Source organism: Suricata suricatta, chromosome 7 (genome assembly GCF_006229205.1).
Source record: "Suricata suricatta isolate VVHF042 chromosome 7, meerkat_22Aug2017_6uvM2_HiC, whole genome shotgun sequence".
NCBI lineage: Eukaryota > Metazoa > Chordata > Mammalia > Carnivora > Herpestidae > Suricata > Suricata suricatta.
In genome coordinates this window covers 117,893,836-117,920,433 of record NC_043706.1, presented here as the reverse complement: position 1 = coordinate 117,920,433, position 26,598 = coordinate 117,893,836, and the positions used below count along the sequence as shown (strand labels likewise).

The 26,598-nt window shown below is 41.0% G+C and overlaps 1 protein-coding gene across 8 annotated transcripts in view; it reads left to right on the top strand.

Annotated features, from left to right (window-relative positions):
- The window catches only part of MAP7 (microtubule associated protein 7), a 173,346-nt gene that overhangs the window by 97,036 nt on the left and 49,712 nt on the right, over positions 1 to 26,598 (top strand). For 7 of the 8 annotated variants that reach the window (XM_029943584.1, XM_029943585.1, XM_029943583.1 and 4 more), the window contains exons 2-3: positions 12,482 to 12,577; positions 19,408 to 19,485. In XM_029943584.1, the coding sequence (XP_029799444.1) occupies positions 12,482 to 12,577; positions 19,408 to 19,485 (174 nt within the window). Of the gene's footprint in view, positions 1 to 12,481; positions 12,578 to 19,094; positions 19,112 to 19,407; positions 19,486 to 26,598 lie in introns of those variants that run through there. The other variant, XM_029943589.1, reaches the window with a different exon arrangement.

Genomic DNA, 26,598 nt, shown 5'->3' with positions numbered 1-26,598 from the left:
TTTGTTTTGTTTTGTTTTGTTTTACTGTAAAGCACATTTTTGCTTTGTATCCTGTGAGATGAGCAGTGTTTGGAACTTTTGGAAACATACATTCTAAAAATAACATAAGATGGAATGAAGTCAAGTGCCAGGCAGTGTGAGGCGGACTTGGGAGCTTAGTAGAAGTCAGAGAAAGAAAAGTGTTGGAGGTGGGAATAGCTTGAAAGATTTCATGAGACAGAGACCTGAGCGGGACTGTGAGAAATGGATTGGACTCTCTACCATGCTTTAACGGTGAATGCGTGACAGTCCACCTTTGTCAGCTCCCAAAACAACACCTGGAGTGGGCGCTGGGAACTGTGGGCTTTGGGTGATAATGATATGTCAGTGTAGGTCCACTGAGAAACAAACGTACCACGGTAGTGCAGGATGTTTTTCATAACGGGGGAGGCTGTGCGTATGTGGGGGCAGGGGGCACATGGGAACTCTGAACTCTCCCTCCAATTTGATGTGACCCTAAAACTTCTCTAAAAAATAAAAGCTGGGGCACCTACATGGCTCATTTGGTTAAGCATCTGACTTTTGGTTTTGGCTCAGGTCATGATCTCATGGTTTGTGAGTTTGAGCTTTGCTTCGGACTCTGCGCTGACAGTGCACGGCCTGCTTGGGATGCTCTCTCTCTCTCTCTCCCCCCTTTTGCTCCCCTCCCCCTTTTCGCTGCCCCTCCCCTGCTCATTTTCTCTCTCTCCCTCTCAAATAAGTAAACACTTAAAAAAAGATATTTAAAAACGAAGAAAGAAAAAAGATGGGTTGCTTTTAAATAGTTGAAGAGGTGGTGAGGCTGATGTTCCCACGAGAGAGGAAAAATGATTGAGGACCCAAATGTCAAAGTAACAACAATGGGAGACCGGGTTGGCCCATAATTTTAAACAATCTTGAGGTTAAACGTTCTCTTGTTACCTGAAATGAATTGGAATAACCTTAACCTTTCATCAGTTATCACCCATTCCTATTGCATTTTTCTGAGTTTGCATAAGAACATTTAGAGTTACCTGTTTTACTGTTATGTTCTGCAGAGGAGGAATAGTTAATTACTGATATTCTGCAGTCTTGTATATGTGGGTTTTTTCCCACAGATTAAACTCAATCCATTAATATTATAGGGTTAAAATTATATTTACATTTCTTTGCAAAACTGATGTTTAAAACGGACTATTATTCATTTGGGTTTCAAAGAACTATGTACATCTTCTACCTTGATAATTTTATTTTGCATTTAAGGATGAAAGCTTTTCTATTTTGCAGCCTATGGTAATCATTTTGTAAAATATTGGCATCATCAATTTTAGTTTTCTTAAATCATTACCCTGCTAAAAGTAAAAGCATCTTATTTCAGTTGGTTACTTATTAAGCAGAGTAATGAAGTTGAGTAGTAATTGTTTTTCTCCAAGTTATTTAAATAGTTGCTTTTAATTACACATTGAATTTAATTGAATTGGGTCTAATTTGATAAACTCCCTATCCAGCTGTTAAAACTTGGTAAATTACAGATACTGTAGTTAATTTTCTATTTCTCAGTGTAACTGGGAAACTTTTAATATGGTTAGGCTTTCTTCCTCTTTTCTGTTCTTTGCCCTGATCTTTGCTTAGTCATAAACATTACTCTTATTATGGGGCAGAGATAGAGATAATTTGTGTAGCAGCCAGCATCGTGACTGGTGATAAATGGCCAGGAAGGCATATCACCCATGGGAATGAAGAGGTGTGCCCTTTTAGTCTGGCTTATATTAACGCAGGTAGAAGATACTGCCTTTTCTGTTCTATTGAAAATGTTGCCATCTGGCTGAAGGAAGGTTTTTGTTTGTTATATTTATTTGTTTTTAGATCGAAGTGTTTGTCAGCCCACTGTATAGAAGGAGTTTGTACCGTAAATCAAGTAGCTGCTGTTAGTGGTAAACAGAAAACCTGAAGAAGGGATTCCCAGTAGTTGACACAAAAAACATAAGGGGCACGTGCTTTTCCAAACTGTGGTTTTTGTCATTTCAGCTCACATGGATGTTTCTTTGTCTTTTTAGCAGATGTTGAAAACAAATCTACTAAATTGGTTTGGGAAGATGTTGGGGTTTACACATCTCTCAAAGCTGAAATGCTTGTTTTGTAGCCTTTCTGATGTTTCCAATAGAGGCTGCTGCTTCCTGTGCAGTCTAGGCAGTATTCTGTTGTACTTGGAGTTTCTCACTCCAATTCCCGGAATACTCACTGTAACTGATACTGGACAGACCTTTCTATTATATGGCTGCAAATGCAGTCATTTGATTTTGAGGCTTGCCTGAGGTAACGTCAAAAGAACCCCAGAATTACATTATTTTCTGGGTTTTTTCCTGACACAGAGTGAATATGACTATAATCTGGCAATCCTTTTTGGTCACCTTTTGTCTATAATCTTAGCCACCATCAAAAATGAGCGATGTATACTTTTTCTTTGTACTAGTCAGGAATGCTCTCTGGGCCTTTGTCCCAATTTGCTCAGGGTACAGCACCCACCCTCCAGCCGTCTCTCAGCCCCGTCAAGCATTTGGTCAGGGTCAGATATGTGCCAGATAGTGAGCTGAACACTGAAGTTGGAGATCCTAAGGATAGAAGTCATGGCTCTGCCCTCAGGTTTCTCAAATAGAGCATTATCACAGCACGGCACCTGGCCAAGTGTTAAAGACAAAATAAATGCCTCTGGCTCCATTTAATGGGGGACCATGTGGGGTTCTTTAAGCTCAGAACACAATGGTTTGTGATTAGAGCTCTTCAGAGGCAAACAAGTAGCCTACCCCTTATCCCTTAAAAATATTTGGGTAACTTGTTTTGTCAGAATTATCTTTTGCTCTTATTTAAGTAATATTTATACTAGTCCTACCATATGTCATAAAAAATGCAGCTTTTTTTGGGTAAAAAGTTACAGTATGTCAATATCTTTGACGCTGACTTTGACATTTTCACTGTAACTGTCAACAACTTCCTTTTGGACATTAGTGGACTATAAAGTATTAATAAATAACTATGTGTGTCTGTTCCATTCTCCATGTTTTCATGTTATAGTTAAAGATGAGGAGTAGTGTTTCTGGTGGGTTCAGTTCCCATGGATCACGTAACTGTAGACAATACTGGATTGTATTTATGAAACCAGTGTCTTTGTATTGGGTTTGAATTATCTCAGTATTGGACAAATTTCTTTGTCTTTTGGTTGACTATCCTTTTCTATCACAGTCATAAATTTTTTATTTTTCTTCATTATGCAGAAATGAAGTAATCAGAAAATGACTCAGTCACTGTTCATTGTTGCTGAATGAGCTCCCCCCAAACGTAAAATTCTCCACACAGTGTTATAAGCCTCTCATCAGTCTGTGGTAGCCACCAAGTCATAACTTTTTGTTTTGTCCGGAGAGCATGAAATACAGAGAAAAAACAAATCTTAACTGAATTGTTTCTGGCAGGAGAATGAATAAGGATGGAACGTGAGACTCCAGTATCAAATATGTTCTTAATTGCATTTGTTTTTGCAACAAGAAATGAGCAATAGATTGTTGAATAAATGGTTCATTGTTCTTACTGCTATGTTGGATTAAATGTGGCTAAATTTTACACCGTACCACAAAGTGGGTTTACTCTGGTGGAGAAGGGCAAGTTAGAGTCTGCACTGCTTTCCAGGATCTGAACTTATGTACACTGCCTATAAATTTGCATAATGCCCATAAATTTGCATAATGCAGTGGCTGCTTCCCCATCCTATGGCGATCTATGAAAGATTAAAGACATGAATCAGCCTCTGCCCACATTTTGCTTCCTTGACCTTCCTGCAAAATGACCTTTAAAACACCCCACCTGTTTCCCCAACCAGGAACATGTCCTTCCTTCTGTATTTCCTCATCCTACCCCCTGCCTTGCTCTGTGGAGTTAGCGGCTGGGGTCCCATTTCCTGCAAGATTTGAAGCAGAGGAGACCCTGAGGGCTTGGGGGGGTCCCTGGGTGGTGCTGCCTTGCTGCCCTGAGCTCCTTCTTGGACGACCACACTGACTATTCTTCCTGTTCTGTGTTGCGTTAGTGACAGGCATAGGTTTTCACCATGATCTGTCGGGTCACTGTGTTTGTTCCCTTAGTGGTCAAGTACTTACTTCTTGGTACCTGTTCAGGGTAAATGGGAAATCTGAATAATTGTGAAATTTTACAGAAAGTGGAATTCTTGAGATGTCTGTTTTAGTCTGGTTTCCTTTTACTGTTTTCATTAGGATGGTAGGCACTTTTTATACACTTCCAGCAGGCTCCTTATAGGCTTTACTTCTTGTTTACCCAGAATCCCCTGAAACTGCATTAGCTCACAGCCCAGAAGGTCCACTGCGCACACTTCAGTGACTTTCACTGCCTTCAGGGTGAAGTCCAAACAAACTCTTGGAATTCAAGGAGGCATTGACCTCAGCCTGTTTGTTTTATTTTTCAACTGCCTGCCTTCTTAATCGTGCTGTTCTGACTGGACAGTGCCCTGATTATCTTTTTTTTTTTTTTTAACTGCCTGCATAGTTTTGCTTACGGCATCCTCCAACCAGGAATACTCTTTGCTTCCTTCTTCACTTACACAGATTCTCTCCCTTCTTGAAGAGCTTTATCTGATGAAGTTTTGTATCACGGCTACACCCTAAGCATCTTCTCCCACCTCTGAATCCCTATAGTACTACCTACGTCATTTACTTGGTTGTTAATCCTCTGTGGTATGTTGAGTTTTAGAAAGTGAATCGATCCATTGCTACAATTTCATGTGTTTTCACATCGTCCCCTCCAAAAATTAATAAGCATCTTGCAAGTAGATGTTGTGTCCTCTGATCTTTGTGTTCTTTGTGCCCATGAGAGTGCCTATAAATGTTTATGGAAAAAAATATTAACACTTCTGAGCCTGGGAATGTAGTGGTTCCATTGACAGGGTAACAAAGAGACTAACATCGGGGTGAGCTCATTTTGTGAGGACAGTTAGTTGATCTTTTGACATAGTTTCCAGTGATCGCACAGATGACACCGGGGTGTGTATTTCCCAGAGGTGGGAGGCCAGGACTGTGTTGGAGTGGAGCATACTTACAAATGCAGACTTGAACGTGACGAATGTAGACAGCAGGCTTCAGGCCAGAAGAAGAGACCACTTTTCTGAAGAGAAGAGAAGATACTGGCGGAATTGGAAGCTCCAAAACAGAGTTTGAAGAAGTAACCTAGAATCGGGTTCAGAAAAAGAAAAGTGGTAGATGGAGACACATTAATATTTCTTCCCAGTACTGAGCACAAGGTGTCCCCGAGTCAAGTGCGGTCTGAATAATGCCAGTAGTAAGAAAACAGAGGTAAAGCAGAAAATTGAACCAGGTTTGTCTGGTGCCAGCTCCCGTGAGCTTCATCATTACTTTAATTCCACATACAATTATGAGGAATTTAAACTGAAAAGCTCTCCATTATGTACAATAATCAGAAGAGTCATTAGGGGAGGTTGCTTTATGGCCTTATTATAATGTAAATTTCATTAATAACATTGAATAAAACCTTTAATATCTATGTTGCAATACTCCTGGCAGCTCTATTAGAACAAAATTTAACTGTCAAATAAATAAGCAATAGGGTGATAGAGCAGAATATTCTGGGTGAAACAGTGAATTGCCTGAAAATTATTCTGTAATCATTCTCTGTTGTTTTTTAAACCGGTAACATTCTTCAAATGCCAGCCATAAACATGTTCTGGAGCCAAATTTTCAAATAAGTAATTTGTTTAGTGTGCCAGAGGTCTGTCAAGCTCCCCCCCCTCCCCCAGGCTCTGTGATTCACTAGGAAGATTCAGGCCGCTGCTTATAGTCAGACTCGTGGCTAAGATGTATTGGAGCAAAAGCAGGCCTTTCAAAAGAGAGCTCTGTGACACCTGCTGTGTTGTCTTTCTCACACAGGCAAACTGAATATATTGGGTTGAGACCTATGAAGTTGCAGTTTTCAACCATTTTTTACTACAAAAGTGGCAGTTGCCTATGGCTCAACCTCTAGTTCTCTCTTCTAGCTCACTCTGCCCCAAAGCTGTTCACTCCCCTGAGTCCAACTGAACAATGTAGTAAAGAAGAAGCCTATAGAGATGGGCCTGATGGCTACACTCTATTAAAAATAGTGACAGAAATACATTGGCCTTGTGGACATCAAGACCATTCAGTGAGGTTTAAACTCAGGATTGTTCCTAAGGTTGTAGTCATAAATGTCTCATTAGAGTAAGCATTTTTACTAAATTGAGCATTTGTTGGAACCAATTATTTTGATCTGTTGAGAGAGACTCTTCAACCAGACCATAAAGCCAAAAATAGAAACAAAGCAGTGGGAGCCCATGACCTTCATGGGGAGACATTGCAAGGAACACAGCGGATCGTAGAGGACATGGATTTTAGAGGCACATCCGGGGCATTTACCGGAGCTGCAGGATTTTTACCAGATGCAAGCCCCAAATGTCTGTCATCTCTGTATTCTGTTTCAGAGTGGTTTAGAGAGAGACAGAAGCCCAGACCACAAGGATGCCTCTCTGCATCCTTCCTCTTGTCTGTAACACTCTCAGATGTGGCCCTAATGGAATAAAGCTTTCAAGCTTGCAGAAGATCAATAGAGATTTTACAAGGCTGGCAAACACTTACTGAGCATCATGGAGAATGACTCAGCTTTCTTTATAAAAAATGAAAGAGATTCAAATTAATACTGGAAAGTCACCTGAGTCATTTAAAAAATGTTTTTTTAATGATAAAATAAAAAATGGTATATGTGATTCTGTCTGCTAGTCACTTAGGATTTCCAGTTTTTTAGATGTTAGAAATCGTGAATAAATTATTTTCGTTGTGTTTTCAAGTACACAAGTGAAATTCCCTGTACTTTGCTTTTTAAGATATCATAAGATTGTATTTCTCATTTTTATAATGGAAGGTTTGGGTTCTTTTTTTTTTTTAAGATTCATTTTTCCTAATGTGATGGTAACTTGAAGGGCATTAATTAAATCCGAGAAAACTGGTGCCTGGTTGGCTCAGTCAGTGGAACATGTGACTCTTGATCTCGGAGTTGTGACTTCGAGCCCCACATTGGGTGTAGAGATTACTTAAAAATAAAGTTTTTAAAAAGAGAGAGAAGAAAAAAGGAAGTTCCATTTCAAGTCCTCAGTTATTAATCTGTCCTGACCTGGATGGTGCTCAAGCTCAGACTCAAAACCATCACTTCTTTGGGGCACCTCGATGGCTCAGTCGGTTAAGAATTCGAGTCTTGATTTCGGCTCAGGTCATGATCTCACGGTCATGGGATTGAGCCCTGCATTGGGCTCCATGCTGAGCATGGAGCCTGCTTAAGATTCTCTCTCTCTCTCTCTCTCTCTCTCTCTCTCTCTCTCTCTCTCTCTCTATCTCTCTATCTATCTCACCTCAACCCCTCTGTCCCTCCCCTGCTCACACTCTCTCTCAAAAAAAAAAAAAAATCTCAGAAAACTGTTATCTCTCTAAGTCCCAGAAACACTGAGGATTAACTCTTCCAAAGCAAGATTTCACCCTAATAATCATACCAATAAACCTGACCTACCTGAGGGCCCCCAAGAGGTGTGACTCTAGCTGAGTTAAAAAACCTCTGAAGCCAGCAGGTGGGTAGGTTTTGCACCCCAGGACCACTGTCACCAAGTTGACACAAGTTTACTTTCACTGTGGGGCGTCTGGGTGGCTCAGTCGATTGAGCGTCCTGCTTCTGCTCAGGCCATGATCTCACGGTTCGTGGGTTCAAGCCCCACATCGGGCTCTGTGCTGACAGCTAGCTCAGAGCCTGGAGCCTGTCTTCGGATTCTGTATCTCCTTCTCTCTCTGATCTTCCCCTGCTCACACTGTCTCTCTCTCTCTCAAAAATAAATAAAACATTAGAAAAAAATTAAAATAAAAAGAGTTTACTTTCCCTGTTAGTGCTGAGTGAGCAGAACCCTGGAGACATAGAAACCCGGTTTCCCACATTAGTGTAGGGAATAAGGAGAGAGCCAAAAAACTCTTCCTACCATTTATTGAGCCTCTTGGTGGCTCAGAGTTTTAGTTAATATTCACAGCCCTGAAAGTAAGTGTTGCCCTTCTTTAAGGATGGGAAGATTAAGACAGAGAGGTAAGTGATGTGCTAAGGATTCACTGCCCATTAAGGACACAGCCAGGTCAGCTGGCACCATACCACATACTGGTTCCTCAAAACTTGCAAACACGCTGCTACACTGCGCAAGTGTTGTGGGGTGGACCTCAGTGGAAGGGGAAAGAGAAAAGGAGTGGTTGTTAAACACCTGTTGGTGTGCTAAGCCGTATGGCGGATTCTAACTAAACATACATCTCCATTCATCTTCCCAGCAACCCTGTTATCTACTCAGAGAAGTCAAGAGACTTTCTGAATGTCACCTGATCCCAGATCTGTTTGATTTTACATCTTCCCTCTTATCACAATAGAGTATCAACCTGAGAAGCTTTTGTAGAAATAAGAACTCTTACGGTGGTGGAAGGGAAAGACTGATAGAAAAGGAGAAAGATCACCTGAAATCTTTAGATGAATGTCAAACCTAAAGATTAGACATAACAGTATATAATCTTGGACTAAATAGACCATTTTTAAAATTACTTTTGTTTGGGATGCCTTCGTGGCTCAGTCGGTTAAGTGTCCGGCTTTGGCTTAGGTCATGATCTCACAGTTCGTGGGTTCAAGCCCCACATCAGGCTGTGCTGACAGCTAGCTCAGCCTGGAGCCTGTCTTCGGATTCTGTGTCTCCTCTCTCTCTCTGACCCTCCTCTGCTCACACACTCTCTCTCTCTCTCTCTCTCAGAAATAAATAAAACCATTAAAAATTTTAAAAAATTAAAAAAATAAATTACTTTTGTTTTACTAAATTAAATGTTGGCTTTCATGACAATAAAATTTTTAAGATTTTAAATTTGTCTTGTTATAAATAGGACTCAGAAAGTCTTCTGGGATAGAAATGAATAGAAAGTCTTCTGGAATGGAGATGAATAACTGAGATTCAGAAGGTAATAAAGAGGGCAGATAGATGTGCTACTGGAGCAGACCCAGTGGAAGGAAGTCAAATGTAGATAGATTGGGGTTCGAGTAACCAGGCCTCCAGTTCGACTGAAATGTATTTTTTACATTTGAATTTCAAGATAATACAGCAAGTTATAGCCCTCCCCTCCCCCCAAAAGAAGCTTTTATTAGTTATTATTTGGAATAATCACTTGGACTGAACATGTGTTTTAGCCTTTTCAATCTCCTTCATGGTTGACTGTTGCATAATACTCAGGATTTGTTGTGGGGATCCCGGGACACAGAGATAGGCAATCACCAGAGGAAGATTAAATTCTGTCAATATAGTAAGGCAAGAAAGAAATGAGTACATTTGAGATATATTCTAAACAAATGGTTCTAAGTCCTTCTCAGTTGACTAAAAATAACAAATAGGAGAGCCTTAAAAAGCTTACTAATTAAGGCTTTACTTCTTGTGTGCTGGAGGTAGCAATATAACAAAAAGAAAATTATAATTATTGTACTCCAAGTACGTGTTCCATTCTGCTTCCTCCTGTTATGTTACCTAACAATTAACTATGATCAATTTTAATAAGATTAACTTGCAGAATAAGGAGAAAGATTGTTCTATACACAGTAAGCAACAAAGGTTTCAAGTAGAGTCCATTTTTTTTTTGGTATCATTCGGGGCTGGGCTGTCACTAAAGATGTGAGACTATAGGCCAAGATTCTCTGGCATGGGTGTCCCTTGCCACTCGGTGATAACAGGCAACTCATTTCTGGCAGGTAGGGTGAGAGGATATGTTACAGCATTAAAGAACCCCCAGCATGCTTTCCGATTTCCCTTCTAGGCCAGTATCAGGGCCTGTGTGTTACGTATGCACAGTGTAGCTCTTCTCCGGTGGTAACTTGCCTGGTAAAATTTCTAGGGCCAAAGTCCTATCAGAAATGACTCAGTGAGGCCTTTTGCTGTTTAGTTTCTTATTTGCTGTCTGCTCATTTTCTGTTGTATCTTTCCTCACAAATAAAGCAAAAGGAAGCTTAATAAATAAAACTTCAGCCAATCAGTGTTTGTGTTTGAAGCTGTTATTTAAAGCAAACAGATCAAGAGGAAGCAATTCTTTTTTTTCTAATATTTTTTTAAATATTTGTTTATTTTTGAGAGAAAAAGAGTGAGTGAGGGATGGGCAGAGAGAGAGGGAGACATAGAATCTGAAGCAGGCTCCAAGATGTCAGCACAGAGCCCGATGTGGGACTTGAACTCACAAACTGTGAGATCATGACCTGAGCCGAAGTCGGTCGCTTAACCAACTGAGCCACCCAGGTGCCCCTAAAACAGAGCAATTCTTAAAGAGTTGTATAAGAGAATTTTATTATTTAGTCTTTGATTTCCCAGAGCTAATACTATATGTAATTGAAAGAGAGCCACAAAAACTTGGTGCTTTCCCCATTTAGATGTTAAAGGTAATTTTATGAAATTTATTTTCTTAGTAATTTGTTTTTAATGCATCTTGAATACAATTTTTAAATTTAATCTTCTTGAAGCAAAATTTTTATAGCACTCTTTCAGTTTCAAGAATTCTTGAGCAAAGGATTCTTATTTTCTAGATAGTGTCCAATTTCCTCAGCCTCATGGAGAAGGAGCTAATATATCAGAGGGCAAGGGCTGTAAACAAAGCGGGCTTAGGTGTGCAAAGTGATGAGTAGTGGGGGTGATACTTTAAACAATTCAAGGGGAAGGGGGGGCGTCTGGGTGGCACAGTCAGTTAAACATCCAACTCTTGATTTCAGCTCAGGTCATGACCTTGTGGTTTGTGGGATTGGGCCCCACGTCAGGCCCTGCACTGACAGCATGGAGCCTGCTTTTCTTTCTTTCTCTCTCTCTCTCTCTGCCCTTTACCCACCAAAATAAGTAAATAAACTTTAAAAAAAAAAGTAAAAATTCAGTGGAACTCTCTAATGTCCTTTTTGAGCAGAGACCCAGAAATCCACGTGGGTATTTGAGACAAGAACATCTCAAGTCCATGCAAAGGTCTGCGATGGACTCAGTATGACTAGAGCTGAGTAATTAAGAGGGAAAGTGGTACAAGGTAAAGGCCAGACCATGTAGTACCTTCTGGACCCTAGTGGAGACCTTAGGTTTTACACTGAGCAGAGTGGGAGCTGTTGGAGAGTTTTGAGCAGAAGAGCGACATGACTTGTGTTTTAATGGGATCAGTCTGGTTGCTGAGATGAGAACAGATTAACACGGGTCAGTGGGAGGGTCGGACTAGCTGGGTAAGAGGATGTGGCAGCCACACAGGGAAGAGATGACCGGAAAGCGAGCAGTAGAGGTGGCAAGCTGTTCTGGAAGGTTGAGCTGAAGGAACTGACTACACAGATCGGATGTGGGGAGTGATAGCAGGAGAGGAGTCACAGAGGAGTCCAGGGCTTGGGGTACAGGTCATCTGGGAGGACGGGATCGCCTTACTTGGTGGGGAAGAGTGGGCGCTGTGGGTTTTAAGGCAGAGAGTAGCAGGCAGGGAAACTCACGGGCTTGTTTTTTGGCATGATTTGTATTTGAAACAGTAGCAGACATCTTTAAACATCCTCTGAAAATACATTAAATAAAGTAATATGAGTAAAGAAAAAAGTAATATATTTAAAGTATAGGATCCTTTATACAACCAGTTGCCTGATATTTCTGCCCTTCATTCCTTTCCTAGAATACATTTCCCTTAGTCTCTTTAATAATCGTCATGGAATATCCTATGACTTCACTCAGATGAGGGCTTTAAGATACAAAACAGATGAACATAAAGGAAGGGAAGCAAAAGTAATGTACAAGCAGGAAGGGGGACAAAACATAAGAGACTCTTAAATATGGAGAACAAGCAGAGGGATACTGGAGGGGTCGTGAGAGGGGGGTTGGGCTAAATGTAAGAGGCATTCAGGAATCTACTCCTGACATCATTGTTGCACTATATATGCTAACTAACTTGGATGTAAATTTAAAAAATAATCATTATGGAACTTTTGTCAGAGGTTTTTTCAAAATCCTAGCAAATTATATTCTCTGGTTCCTTTTCGGTGACCCACTTTTTTGGTTATATATACTTGGAATTTTGGGGTTCCGAGAGCATGAACTTTGTAAGAACTAAGATCAGAGACTTTGGATGCCAACCGTGCTTCCACACGGTTGCTTTATGTCTAAACCGGGACAACAAGGGTAAACGATTTCACGGACCCTCGAACATGCCACTGCTGTGGGAGCCACGGCCATTGACTGGGGGATGTGTCCTTACCACTGAACCGGCAAGAATTGTAACTGCTTCATCTTTTTATTTCCTGAGTCTAGCCTAGTGCCCAACACAAAGGTTGACAGTAAATGTTGAGTTAGGTGAATGTTTCTGAATAAATCTTGAGAGACTAAATATGTCTTTTCTCTTTTGTCTCACTCGTGTAGCGCCCGACAGCTACAAAGTGCACGAGAAGAAAACCACCTCCAACCGGCCCTCTGCTGTTTCAGGACAAAACAGCAACTACTCAGGAAATAAACCAGGTAATAAACTCTACCTTGCATTTGCTGTAGAGCAAATGTTATCGCTAAAGCCTTAAGGCTTTGCTAGAATTTAGGAGCTTGGTTTCAGTTCTGCTACGAGAAGACACACACTCATACTGGCCTGTATGAGTTTAAGTCAGAGAACCTCTTAAAGCCTTGATTTTCTCTATTTAAAAAGGAGATTCAAACACATGCCCTGCTCATCTCTCAGAATCATTTTGACAGTCAGTGAGAATGATGTCTGTGGGTGCATTATTTACTGTCAAACAATGTAAAAGAGGTAATCATTTTCCTCTTCTCTTTGGAAATGATGCATATGACACAATTTTTGTATCTGTGTGCCCGGGTACATTATTGCAAATCTTTTTTGTGACATTTTCAAAAACCATTTAAGGCAGTCTTCACACATAGTAAAGCTGGTATAGAATTCTCTTTTTGTTTCCTTTTCCCTGCAGTGATTATACACCTACACAGTAATTTCATTTAATAACCTGTGATTCATGGTCTGTTCCATTCAGTGATACAAAGAAGCAAATAGGCTGTAAACATAAAGAGTTAAATAGACAATGCAGTTGCTTCCAGACATCCAGCAGTCATCGTGTGGTCCTTGGGAAAGACCCGTGTTCAGTATGGTGATAAACAACTAGAGGAAGGCAAAGGCCAAGTGCACAATCCATGAGGGCATCAGAAACCTACTTCAGACAACATCCGAGACTGAAGCCAGGCAGGAACAGCGAGAATCAAGATGGAAGTGACTCTTTCTAGCCTCAAGGAAAACATTTTCCATTATACCGCGTTTTGTTGGGGGTGGTGGGGTGCATGTGGGAAAAGATCTTAACAGAGCAGACAAATCTGGCTTGCTTAGAAGGAGGACAAATAAGTGCTGTTGCAAGTACTGCATGAGCAGCCATTTGCGGGAAATGATGTGGTTCAACGGAATTTTAATTAGCAGGCTGAAGTTCACCATTTAGTCAGTTTACCTTTTCATCCATTCATTTATCCACCTACCACTCAACCACTGTCTACTACCTATTGAGTAATTCTTCTGTGCCCGGGACCATGAGAGGCACTGGGTGAGCAAAACAGGGTCCTTGTACTCACAGGCCTTACTCTAGCGGACTTGTGCTCCTTATACTCAAGTGAGGATCCCCGTGGAAGTAGAAGTCCTTCAGCATGAAAACCGCATTTGTTTTACCATGGGAATTACATGTAGCTGAGCGGTCTGTGCTGTTGTTCCCTTGTTTTCCCCACCAACCGTCATTTCTGATTTCTACCATTCTTCGCTGTGGAGTTTATATTTTTATGTCCTGACACCTTGTTTATTCATCTGGCATTAGCACTATCTAAGCACTATAGATTTATTATTAAAAAACATAATCCATACCCTCTAGCTGACAGTGTGATGGAGTAAACCACTATATGAAGAGGTCATTCTAACACAGAATTTCCATGTGATAAGAGAGAGATGGAGAGTGCATGGAGAATATGGAGGCCAAAAAAAAAAAATCTTTCTACCTCAAGCAACCATCTCTTTATAGAGCCATTTGATTTATATTGCTAAAGTCAAGTTAAACGAGGGAGACATTTCATCTCATATTGTCCTTTTTTTTTTTTAGTCGACACACAACATTACATTAGTTTCAGGTGTACAACATAGTAATTGGGTAACTATACTAGTTCCGCTCTACTCACAAGTGTTGCTACCATCTGTCACCACAGGATGACTGTTACAGTATCATTGATTATATTCCCTCTGCTGTACCTTTTATCCCTGTGACTTCTTCATTCTGTAACTGGAAGTCTATATCTCCCCCTCCCTTTATCCATTTTGCCCATCCCCCCGCCTCCCTCGCCTCGGCGACCATTCAGATTATGCCTTTGAGCCTCAGGTGTCTGCCTTCTTGGACATACAGATAAGTAGAGCCACATCAGCAGGTCTCATTTTTAAAACCATCGTATTATTTTCCTTAGTATCTCCAAAGGGTGATATAATTATGAGATTTCATGTTGGATGGCTAGGCTTGAGTAAAATCTTTAATTTTATGGGATATATGTCATGGGAATGTCTGTCTGGAGCAGTTTATTACTTTTCATTCTCTAGAACTCGAAAAAAAAAAGTGCATGCTAAATTTTGGGAAAGTTTGAATGTTGCTCTCACCTGCTGTGGGCGTCCTGACCAAATGGTTTCTCAGTCTCTTTTGACCCAGTAAATTATAGTTAAATGTCCTTCTCTCCTTTACCTTCTGTTACTTAAAATTAATTGGAAGACTCTAGAACATCTCTTGGATGTTAAGTTAATAGCATTCAGATTGTTATTATTTTATCTTTAAAACATGTATGGAAGGCCCTTGTGGTATGTAAGTGTGAGCACACAATGTTCCATGTTCTCCAGAAAAGACCAGTATTCTCAGCTGTGAATACTTGGACCCAGACCGAAAGACACCATTTGTAAAGTCATGGATCTGTCCATGTTTACAGAGTGGGAGACGGCCCTTCAGGAGTCCTCCAAACGATTCAGAGTGTAACCTAATCAGAAAGCAACATTGTATTCTCTTAATGAACTATATATACCTGAGAAAAACAAGAAACCTAAGTTCATTAAAAATTCCTCTTAATTCCTATACCTTTATCACCCTTCACCACAAATCTTCAAAAGAACCACTAACAATTTCATTATTATTTACAAATCATTTCCCCCACAGAGGAATGCAGGCCTTGGAATCTCACAGGTCTTTCCTGGCCACTATGTCCTGCCATTGTAATGACTCTCTTGGCGCCATGATGCCCAAGGGTACGGACCCAAGTGAGCGATGTGGCTTTAAGAACTAGCTCCGACTCTTCACTGTGCCACCCTCCTTTTCACAGACATTTCCCTCCGCTTTCTCATTTGGAAAATTGGCATAAGAACTTGTCGAATGAATACATGCTCAGCTAACTCAGAGAGCAGTGTGAAGAGTGGAATGATACCGTGTGTGAAAGAGCTTTGCAAAATGCAAAGCCCGCTGAAGTGATCTTTTGTGTAAATAGCTGTTGTTCACATAGAAGTCAAAGCTCTTGAGAAAGCCTTGTCAGCGTGAGTTGATTTTCTTGATCTGCGAGAGTTACTGAGTTCTATCTAGCTTGTGGTCCAGGCTTCTACGTGTCATCGAAGACCAGATATCCACAGCACTCCCTGTCACGCGGAGAAGTGCCCCGGTGTGGCGGCCACACCGCTCTTGAGTCCTCACAGCCGGGAGGTTGAATGCACAGTGCTCCTTGTTGCAAGCGGACTCACACCAACACTCTGTTGCTCTTACAACTTTTCTTTCTGAGCTTTCTAACCATGTGAGACGGATTAGAAAACGGTGAGAAATGTTCATACTGTTAATTTATTTTATGTACTTTGATTTCATTCCAAGGAAAAGTGATTGGAGGTTGGAGATGAAAGGGAGACAAAGAATTACAGAAACTTCACTATTTAATTGGAACGATTCGATTAAATTTTGTCCTCTTTGGAAATCTATCTTTAAAGATAATTTTTATCAGTTTTTGGTTGTTAAAACTGTAACTGCTGACATTTATATTTTTTTCAAGTCTGTTATCAAATACAAGATTGCTGTTTGTTTGCCCCCACTGGTGCATGTGTGTGGAAGTGTGAAGGCTCAGAAGATTAGCTATGGTTGTTTGCTCATTCATTCAGCAGATACTTAACTATTCTCCTTTCTGCCAGGTGTAGTCTTGGGCACTGGGAATGAGCAGTGAACAAAACCAACAAGGCTCTGTTCCTCCTGGCCCCCGTTCATAGCCATCTTTCATCCGCCATAAGTGTCACTGGCATCCTAGCACCAACGTGACTCTCTCTTGATGTAATCAAGCAATTCTACATTTGCTAATGCCAGATTCTTAAACCAACCAAAATCATCTAGCGTATCACAGTCACTATGCCTTACTTCTTTACTTCCTCAAATCTAATTCCAAATGAATAGTGATTATCGTTTGAGCCCTGATCTCAAAGGTCAGTGGGAATCATTGCACTTGTAAGCATTGGCCTTATTTATAGGGGTTAATCGGTACATTTGTGCAGCTCTATATACAACCTTGTTTCTTATAAATTGTGTGGTCATGCAGGATGCGATTTGTTACACATGATGAGCACAATCTTCATATGAAATGACAGTATAGAAACCACCTCTTGCAAAAAAAAAAAAAAAAAGCACTTCTTGCACTATTTTCCAAATCCAAATTGGATTATTGATAGCCAGTTGTTGATTTGGGCTCTCAAAATTGGTTTGGGTGGAAGAAGGTACATGAGGGTCAATGTGCATTTCCCATATGGTGTTATTAAAATCTTCTTCTCAACATTTTTAAAAATTCTGCATGAAATTTGCATGTACTTGAAAGTAAGCTAGACATAGCATATCCTTCATATTGATAGATTATAACAGAATTATAAATGTAATTCAAAGTAATTAAATTTTTTATAGACTTTAATGTGCTTAGTTGTTTTTCTTAGTAAAGTTGATTTTTGAGTTTTATAGTTCAATTTATGAACAGTAAACTTCATCGTTTAAGGAATATTACTAGAGTGGTGAGTGAATCATTAGAGATCTCTTCTAACTCCATTTGGACTTGTTCTTAGATAGCTCTTTTTTCAAAATGCCATTTGCCATGCTGTCATTTCTTTTTGCCAAAAATAAATGACAGTAAAACACCCCCGTGTGTGGCCCTTAACACAGTGCCTGAGCAGGAGTCCACATGCCAATTTTCAAACTTCAGAAGTAAACCTTTTGGGGCCAAGAGCAATATTTTCTTACATAAAAAACATTTGAAAGCTCATAAATAATAAGCAAATCTGATACGTAATTATATAGTAAATATGAGCTACTGAGGGGTCCTTTTACCAGTTTTTAAAAATCATACCTTAAAAGTATAAAGTATCATCACTTAGTCTTGCTCATGATTCTCACTGCCAGCTTTATGCAGGCTCCCAAGGAGCCTTTATACAATTTTTATTTCCCCTAAATGTGCAAATTCTGTGACATTTAAGAGGCCTTTGGGATGTAAAGCCTTTAAATTTGTTGATGAAGCATTACCATGCTGTCTGGTATTGCACCAGTAAGTTTCTATATTTAATATGAGATCTTAAAAAATATGTCCATGTAAGAGGGGGGAAAATAAACCCAATTTTAAGGTCATTAGTCTCATCAGCATTATTATTATACTTGTGCTTTCTTATATAGTACCAGAGTGCGCCTGTTAGCGTCTCTCTCAGCTGGGAAGCCCCCAGCCGCGTCTCACTCCGAGTACAATCCGGAGTCCCCCCAGGACCAGCGAGCCCCGTGCCCTGGTCCTGTGTGTCTGGCCCCAGTGCTCTCTGATCTTGCTCTGTCCCAGGCTCTCGATCTCCCCATTTCTTGAACATATTGGGTGCTCGTGATCTCAGGGCGCTTCTGCCTGCTTTCCACCTCCTAGAACACCAGCACGGCCGGCTTCCATCAGGTCTTTACACGTGAAAGTTCCGGTCACTTGTCTAAAATGCTTAAACATACCCTCCCTGCCATATCACAGTCCCCTGAGCATTTATCTTAATGCAACATTCAATATATTTTCCCTGGTTTTCATTCTATATCTTTTTTAAAAAATTTTTTTCGTCTTTATTTTTGAGAGAGAGAAAGAGACAGTGTGAGCAGAGGAGGAACAGAGAGAGAGGGAAACAGAATCCGTAGCAGATCCAATCTGTGCTGATAGCTCAGAGCCCAACACAGGGCTTGAACCCACAGACCATGACATCATAACCTGGGCCTAAGTCAGACACCTAACTGACTGGGCCACCCGGGCACCCCTCATTCTATATCTCTTTTTCATCCTGTTTATCAAATTTCCATGAGTTCCAATGAGGGCGGGGATTTTTATTGTTGTTTTTTTTCCCTGACTGCTTTCTTTTCAGCACATAGAAAAATGCCTGTGCGTAGTTGATGTTCAGCGTGTGTTTAGTGAGTGAATTAATTGAGGCTTGTGGGTGAGGCACCATACTAACGCCGTTTCAAGTATTTCATTTAATTCTTACAGAGATGTGAGATAGGTTCTATTTTTATCCTCATTTTATAGGTAATAAATAAAAATACATGACACCCATGTCCTACATAACTTGAGACTTAGAGAGGTACGTATCTCAGCCAAATTTACATATTGAGTGAGAGAACAGGAAGTGACCTCTTGCCTGTGTGACCTCAAAGCTGGGCTTTTTACATCCAACTGGTGAACGTCTATCAGTGTTCACTGAATACTGTATTCAATAGAAATTCACTTAGGATTCTGTTTGCTGTGGAGCAACAGCCTTAGTAAAGCATAAGCATGATAGAAGTTCACTAGCTTAGGAACACAAAATATCATATGTATTGTTAGGTAGAAACAGCCAAAAGGCTACAGTTATGTCCTGTTTTTACATAACGGCATGGTTTTTTTTTTTTGGCTGTGTCTTTTTTTTTTTCTTTTTAAACCTTTTCCCCATTTTTGTGGAGGTAGAACTGACGTACACCACGCCGTACACTGAAGGTATGCGGTGGGACTTACCTCTGTTCTGAAATGATCACCCCAGTCTGGTCAGTTAACATCCATCATCTCATAGCTATGGGGCTGGGGGGGAGGTGGGGAAAAAAGGGTTTTTTTTCACCTTGTGATGAGAAGGCTTAGGATATACTCTCTTATGTAATGTCTTTTTACAGAAGAAAAATGCTTGGAAATTCTCAGAAAAGAAAGTAATAATAAAGTATCACTGGAACTATAGTTATATATATATATCAGTATCAGAAAATCTGTTCTTCAGCTCACATGTTTGCTCTCCTTTTCAGACCCTCCTCCGGTGCTGCGGGTTGACGACCGGCAGCGGCTGGCCCGGGAGCGGCGCGAGGAGCGGGACAAGCAGCTAGGTACTCGCCCCGGGGCCCGTCCCGTCCTGCGGGGACCCACTGCCAGATACTGCTATTCACCTCCGGGCTAACGGACATGACTTAACAACCATGCCGTCCAGCGTGCCTTCATGAGTTGTACAGAGAGATGTAAAACCCCACTTAGTATGTGATAGAAACAAAGGGGCTAAATTATAAGCAACAGTAAAGGCCAGCCCAGGATGAAGGTCGTTTTCACTTCTTTTATTGTAATCACAGTTTAATGTGGCATCGGAGGAAATGGCGTTATGAAGGGGTGTGAGGGCTCAGCTTACATTTTACAGCTTTAAAAAAAATAAAATCCGAGGACAGTAAGCTTACGGTTTATGTGAGCAGTCACGAGCGTTCTCACTGCTGGGGCACTTCCTGCTTGCTGTGTGAAAATAACGCTGCTGTTGAGTTTGTAGGCAGATGCCACCAGCGCGCTGTCAGGAAAAGCCCAAAACCTGGTGCTGAGCTGTCTGAGTTTTCTCTTGTGACCTAAGGTCTTTGTGAACGGTGAGCAGCTATATGGTACTGCCACGCAGTCGCCTGGAGACCTGGGGCCTGGGGGCTCCCTCACCAGGAAGCCAAGGTAGAGCACTGTTGTCTTCCAGAACATTGAGCAAGGATGCTAGCGCTCACTCCGCTTTTCCTTTGGTGTCCATTTATGCAGAACTGCTAAAACAGGGTACTCTCCGTATGTACCTTGGAAAGACGAACTGCCTGTCAGTGCGTCTCAGTGTTTCCAGAATGTCTCTGTAATTGAAAACTAGGACTGAGGTTGCCACCATGTTTCCAGGGGATGACCCATAAGTTTTCTAGAGTTCCACTGCATTTTGTAAGAGTTCATGTTTCAGTTGGAGAACCCAGCACCTGTAACCCCATCTTTTCCATCATTCTTATTCACACACCCCAATTTATGAGATTCACTGGAAGCTGATTTTCAAGTCTGTTGACATTATTTAATTCTTTCAACACAGGCCTCTTTCTCTCCCTTGCCAAAATGGTCATGCGAGGTCAGTTATTTTACTGCCAAGGTCTTTTTCACACAGATTTCAACAACTTGGCGGAAGGGAATGAGCTCTGCTCCTCTTCTGGGCCTCAGCTTTCCACCCGGGCTTGCAGCGCCCTGGGGCTGATAGGCTTCCTGCAGGCTGGTGGGTCCCTGGGGGGCAGGGCTATGTGTGGCCGTCAGGCTCCTGCTTTCCCAGCAGCACTCTGCAGCCTGGGTATCTTCCTCCTCGGAGCGACGCCCACCACTCCCTGAGTCAGGTCGATTTGACAAGTGGATCAGAACCGAGGAAAGGCAGAATCACCAAGGCAGAAAGAGACTCCAGACAAGCAAAAAGAAGAAACCGCCCACTGCTCTGGGACGCGGGTATTACACTGTGTTTGGATCCATCCGAGGGTTAGCACTTGAACCCTCTCCGCTCTCTGCCTCCTCCAGCTGGGTCAGATCTCACCCTATCAAATCCAGCCTCAGAGGTGCAGTGTGGATTTCTATCTGAGTGCGAAGTAGCAGCATAGTGTCAGGAGACTACTCCGTTACAATTTAAATCCCATCATAAATTAACTCCTGTCTTTCTGTTTCAGTTTGTGTTTCAAAGCCAAGCACTCCTGAGTTTTTTTGTAGAAAGCACGAACACACTGGTCAAACAAAAATGATTTCACTTCTTATGCTGTGCAGTTGTAAGACGTGTACCTTTGGGCCTGCTCACTCTGCAAGTTGCCTAGCTTTGTATGTCGAGGGGCTCACTTTTTTTCTTAAGATGGAGACCCAATTTTAATTCATAGCCACAGGGCAGAACCTGACTCGTTAATTTATAAAGTCAAAAACCTTATTTGCCACGTATTGTGTTCAAAAGACAGGTAGAGATTAAGACCCAACATTCCGGGCCTAGCTGCAGTGTAGTGGGAGGGGCGATAAGCCCCCAGAAGTTATTACAGGAGGTGGTATTGACAGGGTGTGCACATGGGGCGGGGAGCAGCCATAGAAGCACGTCACCGGCCTGTGGGTGTCACGTGCCACCGGAGAGTCCCACTAGAGGATGTAGAGGTGTATCCGGGAAGAGAGAGGAGGCAGAGACTGTAGAACAGTGATGCAGGGATAGGTGGGAAAAGGTATTTGCTGAGAGACTGACCCATCATGCTCCTCAGAATCTTATATGGGTCAAAGTCATTTTCAGGTGATTGTATTATCCTGTTACTACAACTTGACTTTCTTGGTGAGGTAGCACATAACGTACATAGTGTTTCTTCTTATCCCTGCCATGTTAAATATCATGGCTTCCTTAATTCTGATCTTTTTGTTGTTGTTGAAAATCATAATAAAATACATCAGTCTTAATTTTTATTTTTTATATGTATTAATTGCGTTTTCTTTCTAGATTGTAAACAGTGACTTTTGCCTAATTTTTTCCATGTAAGCCATTATCACAGCAACTATATCTTAAGAGCCTCTCCTCAGTCTTCATAAATACACCCATAAACATACATGTGAGCACACATCCATACATTTGTAAGAGAATCCTCTAAAACCTAGCATCTAACTTAAATTATGTCCTACAGTAGATACGGATTTTTTAAAAATCTTGAGTGCTGAAATATCAAAGGGCTACCTGAGCAACTACCCTTAAACTGTTCTTTGCAAAAACTGTAATAGCAGTGGAATATTTTAAAAAGAAGGGGTGAGGCGCTGTCACTTAATCACAGATCTCTGGACTGTTACCCAGCTTTCAGACTTTAAAGCTTTTCAAGTTAAAAAAAAGAAAATAAAAGAAAAATGGAATACATCCCATAAATTCCAACGAAGCAAAGTTTAAGATGATTGGCCATTGAGATGGATTATTCACTGTTGAATATGGGTTGTTTTAATCCACGTTTTTCAAAACAAGGTAGAGAGGAAGAAGAAAGGTCTTTTTGTTTTGGGCAGTATGTCATGTTTGTACTATTTTGCAAATGGGGAGGACCTGTTAATAACTTTCTGTGGGTTAAATCTCTGAGTCATGCTTTAATGCTTTTATGGGGGGATTGTGTCATGTGGCTTGTTCTTTCTACATTATCCTTCATTTTATCACCTAAAACCAGGCGTAATTCTTCATGTTTGAGACTCTTCTGTCCGTTTGGTTGAGCACATGTACTCTGAAAGCTTTATTTTCCTGTCTTAAAGGCTTTATACATGAAAGATCTCCTCAACCACTCTGTTCCCTCTGATTTTGTTCAGGCTGTCCCTTCAAACTCCCCTCCCTTCTGTGTCTTTTTCACCATCTCTCTTCTAAGCTGTAATTTTTTTTTTCCAAAGGGGAAAAGGAAACTCATTTGTTCTCATTGGTTTCCACTCTCCTTTTTTGATGATAGGAGTTCTCCACGTTCAGCTGCTCATAAGGCAGTAGACGCTCCCCACCCTCCATCCCACCTTATCTAAACCTCAGCTTCTACACAACTAAGTTGTTCGTCAGCTTTAATTCCCAAACTGACTCGTCTAGGTAGTTCTTGTGTCCTGATCAACTGCCCCAATATTTTTCTGTCCCCAAGAAGTTTTTTTTTTTCAGCTATTTTTGGTACTTGTGCTGTTGTTAGAGGCACTGGCATCTTTCTGAGTACCAGTCTTAGTTGTTGGATCTTTTGCATAATAACACATTTTTCTCTTCCTTGGTGGCCCAGTGCCGGGCACTGACTAGTCCCCACCATGGGCCACTTGTAGTTATCAGCGGTGAGCCAGACTCAGCCTCGTCCTCAAGCTGGGGCTTCGGTCATCTCGAACCTAGTATGTAGGTGGAAGTTGCCACATTCTCTCTACCCCTCAATCCAGTTAGTCAAGAGGCTAGCCAGTGCTATCTTCAAAATAAATCTCAAATCCATGCCTTTAAATTTGCTGCTTGTGCTATCATTTGAGTTCAGGTCTCCATAAATGTATGTCTTAATCACCAAAATCATCTCACAGATGTTATTTCTCCAGCTGTGTCACGGTTAGCACCACCTCCTCTTTTTGAAGTCTTCTTGGTCTTCGTTGGCCTTTCCCCATTTGGAAATTCTATCATTTTCTCATTCTGTAGTCTATTTTGCGTAACACCATATTTTTACTTGCATTCTAATGCTGTTGTTTTTTAGTGTTTATTTTTTTGGAGAGGGAGAGAGCATGAGCAGGGGAGGGGTAGAGTGAGAAGGAGAGACAGAATTCCAAGTAGGGTCCATACTGTGAGCAGAGTCCGATGCGGGGCATGAATTCATGAACCATGAGATCATTCTTTTATTTTCTTTTATTTTTTTATGTTTATTTATTTTGAGAGAGAGAGAGAGACAGATTGTGAGTAGGGGAGGGGCAGAGAGAGAGGGAGACACAGAATCTGAAGCAGGCTCCAGGCTCTGAGCTGTCCGCACAGAGCCCTATGCAGGGCTCAGACTCACAAACCGCAAGATCATGACCTGAGCCAAAATCAGATGCTTAACCCACTGAGCCACCCAGGCGCCCCTAGGTGCTCCATTCTAATGCTATTTTATGTTCTACCGAACTTTTCCTAGTTGGGTTTTATATAACCTCCTGGTTGCATATATTTTAAACTTTGAAAGACTGTGACTATAGTTTTCTAATTCTTTGTATCCCAATACATGACACAGCACTAATTTTAAAACAGACATATAGTAACAATTTGCTGATTTTCCTTACTCTGTGGTTTTTCATGAAATAATAATAATTAATAATAATAGCAGTAATAATAACAATAATGGGCCAAACAACATTCTACTTTGCATTATCACATTTAGTAGCAAATGAACACCATGGTTGTACTTTTTATGGTATGGACCTGCATAATGCTAACGTAAGCTATTTTATAGGATATTTATTTTACTTTTACATCGTGATAAGTTAGCTCAAGGAAAGAATGGAGAGAATCCAGTAAGATGGAATAAATGGACTTCCTTTCTGCCATAGCAGCTATTTAAGCGTGTCTTGGACGTGTCTTCAGTATTACTGTCAACATCCAAGCATGTGTATATTTGACTTCCTTGTTTATTGTGTGTCTGCCCCCACTGGAATATAAGTTCCACGAGAGAAAGAATTTCTGCATGTTGTCATTTCTTTTTTATTTTTTTAAGTTTATTTATTTTTTTGAGTGGGGGGGTGGGAGGCAGAGAGAGAGAATCTCAGCTCACTAACTGTGAGATAATGACCTGAGCCAAAACCGAGAGTCTGACGCTTAACGAACTGAGCCACTCAGGTGCCCCATTTCATCATTACTGTAGCCCGGTTTGTATTCACAGTGCCTGGCAGCGTTGGACGGTTGACGTCCATCCGTTGTTGTTGAATGCTCGATGAATAGTAAGTCTATGCATGTTAATGTAAGTAGAGGTGAATGCAGCAAGTGTCTACGAATTAATTAAGGCATTTCCAGCCTATCAGATAATACCTGCCCCTATAATACTTCAATCCAACAAGTCTTAGATTCTTATTCTTAACCATTTTCTAGAGGAACAAAGATACAAAGGTCATCTATATAATAACTGTGCCTTAAAACTGTTTGGTTTTCAAATTTGCTATAAAACTAATAGTCTTACAGTACGTTGACAGATTCAAGCATACTTACGGAGTGTCCTGCAGGCTAGTAGTCTTACAGCGTTCCCGTTTCTGCAGAGGATACAGAGTAAGTTTGACGAATAGTGTCATATTCCCAACTGGGGCTCTCTGGGCTTCTATGACATCAGGAAGGATTATCAGGGATTTGTGTGATTGATTCATATAGCTCATGAAGAAAGATGTGAGCCTATAAAACCTATCACTCAATTTATTCATAGTGGTTTTGTAACTAAGTTCAAAGCTGTACCAGAGACCTATCGTACTATAATATTGTTAGGAATCATTAGGACAATATAGAAAAGATTTGGGGGGGCCATCTGAGTAGCTAAGTAAGGGTCTGACTCTTGATTTTGGCTCAGGTCATGATCTCATGGTTTAGGAGATCCACCTCCACTTCGGGCTCTGTGCTGACAGCGTCAAGCCTGCTTGGGGCTCTCTCTCTGCCTCTTTCTCTGTCTCTCTCTGTCTCTGTTTGTCTTATCTCTCTCTTTTTCAAAATGAATAAACATTTGAAAACAATAATAGAACATAACAAAAGCTTTTGACCTTCAAACAAACATCAATTAATTTATATTTTAGTTTTTTTTCTGTAGATAATCTGACTCGACTTCCTTGCCCTTCCAGTCATAGCCTTTCTTTTTTAATGTTTATTTACTTTTTGAGAGGGAGAATATGAGTGGGTACAGGGCAGAGAGAGAGGAAGACAGAATCTGAAGCAGGCTTCAGGCTCTGAGCCTGACGTGGGGCTGAACTCTGTGAATCACGAGATCATGACCTTAGCCAGAGTCGGAAGTTCAACTGCCTGAGCCACCCAGGTGCCCCCCAGTCATAACTTTTTTAATTTGCCTTTTTTTTTTTTTAACCTTCCTAATCTCAGTGTGTTGTCGACACAGGGACAGCACTGTTAGTAAGAGCGTGGTCAAGAGATGAATGATTATTTCAGCCTGCCTTGAATGCTCATCTCAAAAATGTTGACGGGGGATTAGGGTTAATTAGCAAACAGCCAGTAATTCTGTACCGATTAGAGTCAGAAGCAAAGCTGCCCCTGATCTCACACTTCACTTTATTTCATTAGCACAGTCATTGGTTTTGACAAGACTATCCGCAAAAAAATATGTATGAGTTTTGGGAAAGCAGTCTTACTAACCTAAATTGCCACTGGGTAGAACTTTGACAGATCTGTGGCATCTGGTTTCCTGAAGTTGTCATTTAATGAATGTAGTGTACAGAGGCCCTTAAGTCTGTCAGGCAGGCTATGAACAGCTCTGGGATCTGAACACACGTTAGTGGGAGGGACATGGACGTGAGCACATACCACAGCAGCTATATCATGAGTCAAGTTCAGGACTGGCAAGAATAAATGCCTGTTGCAGGATAGATTTGGTAACTCAGAGGCTGAAGCTCCAACATAGAATGAATGAATCATTGTGACTAAGCAGCCATTATTTGTTTCTCCCAAATTGACTTTGCTTTTGAGGCTGAAGATTAAAAGATCTTAAGATCTGAAAAGTGAGGAGTCTTGTAAATAGATGATGATA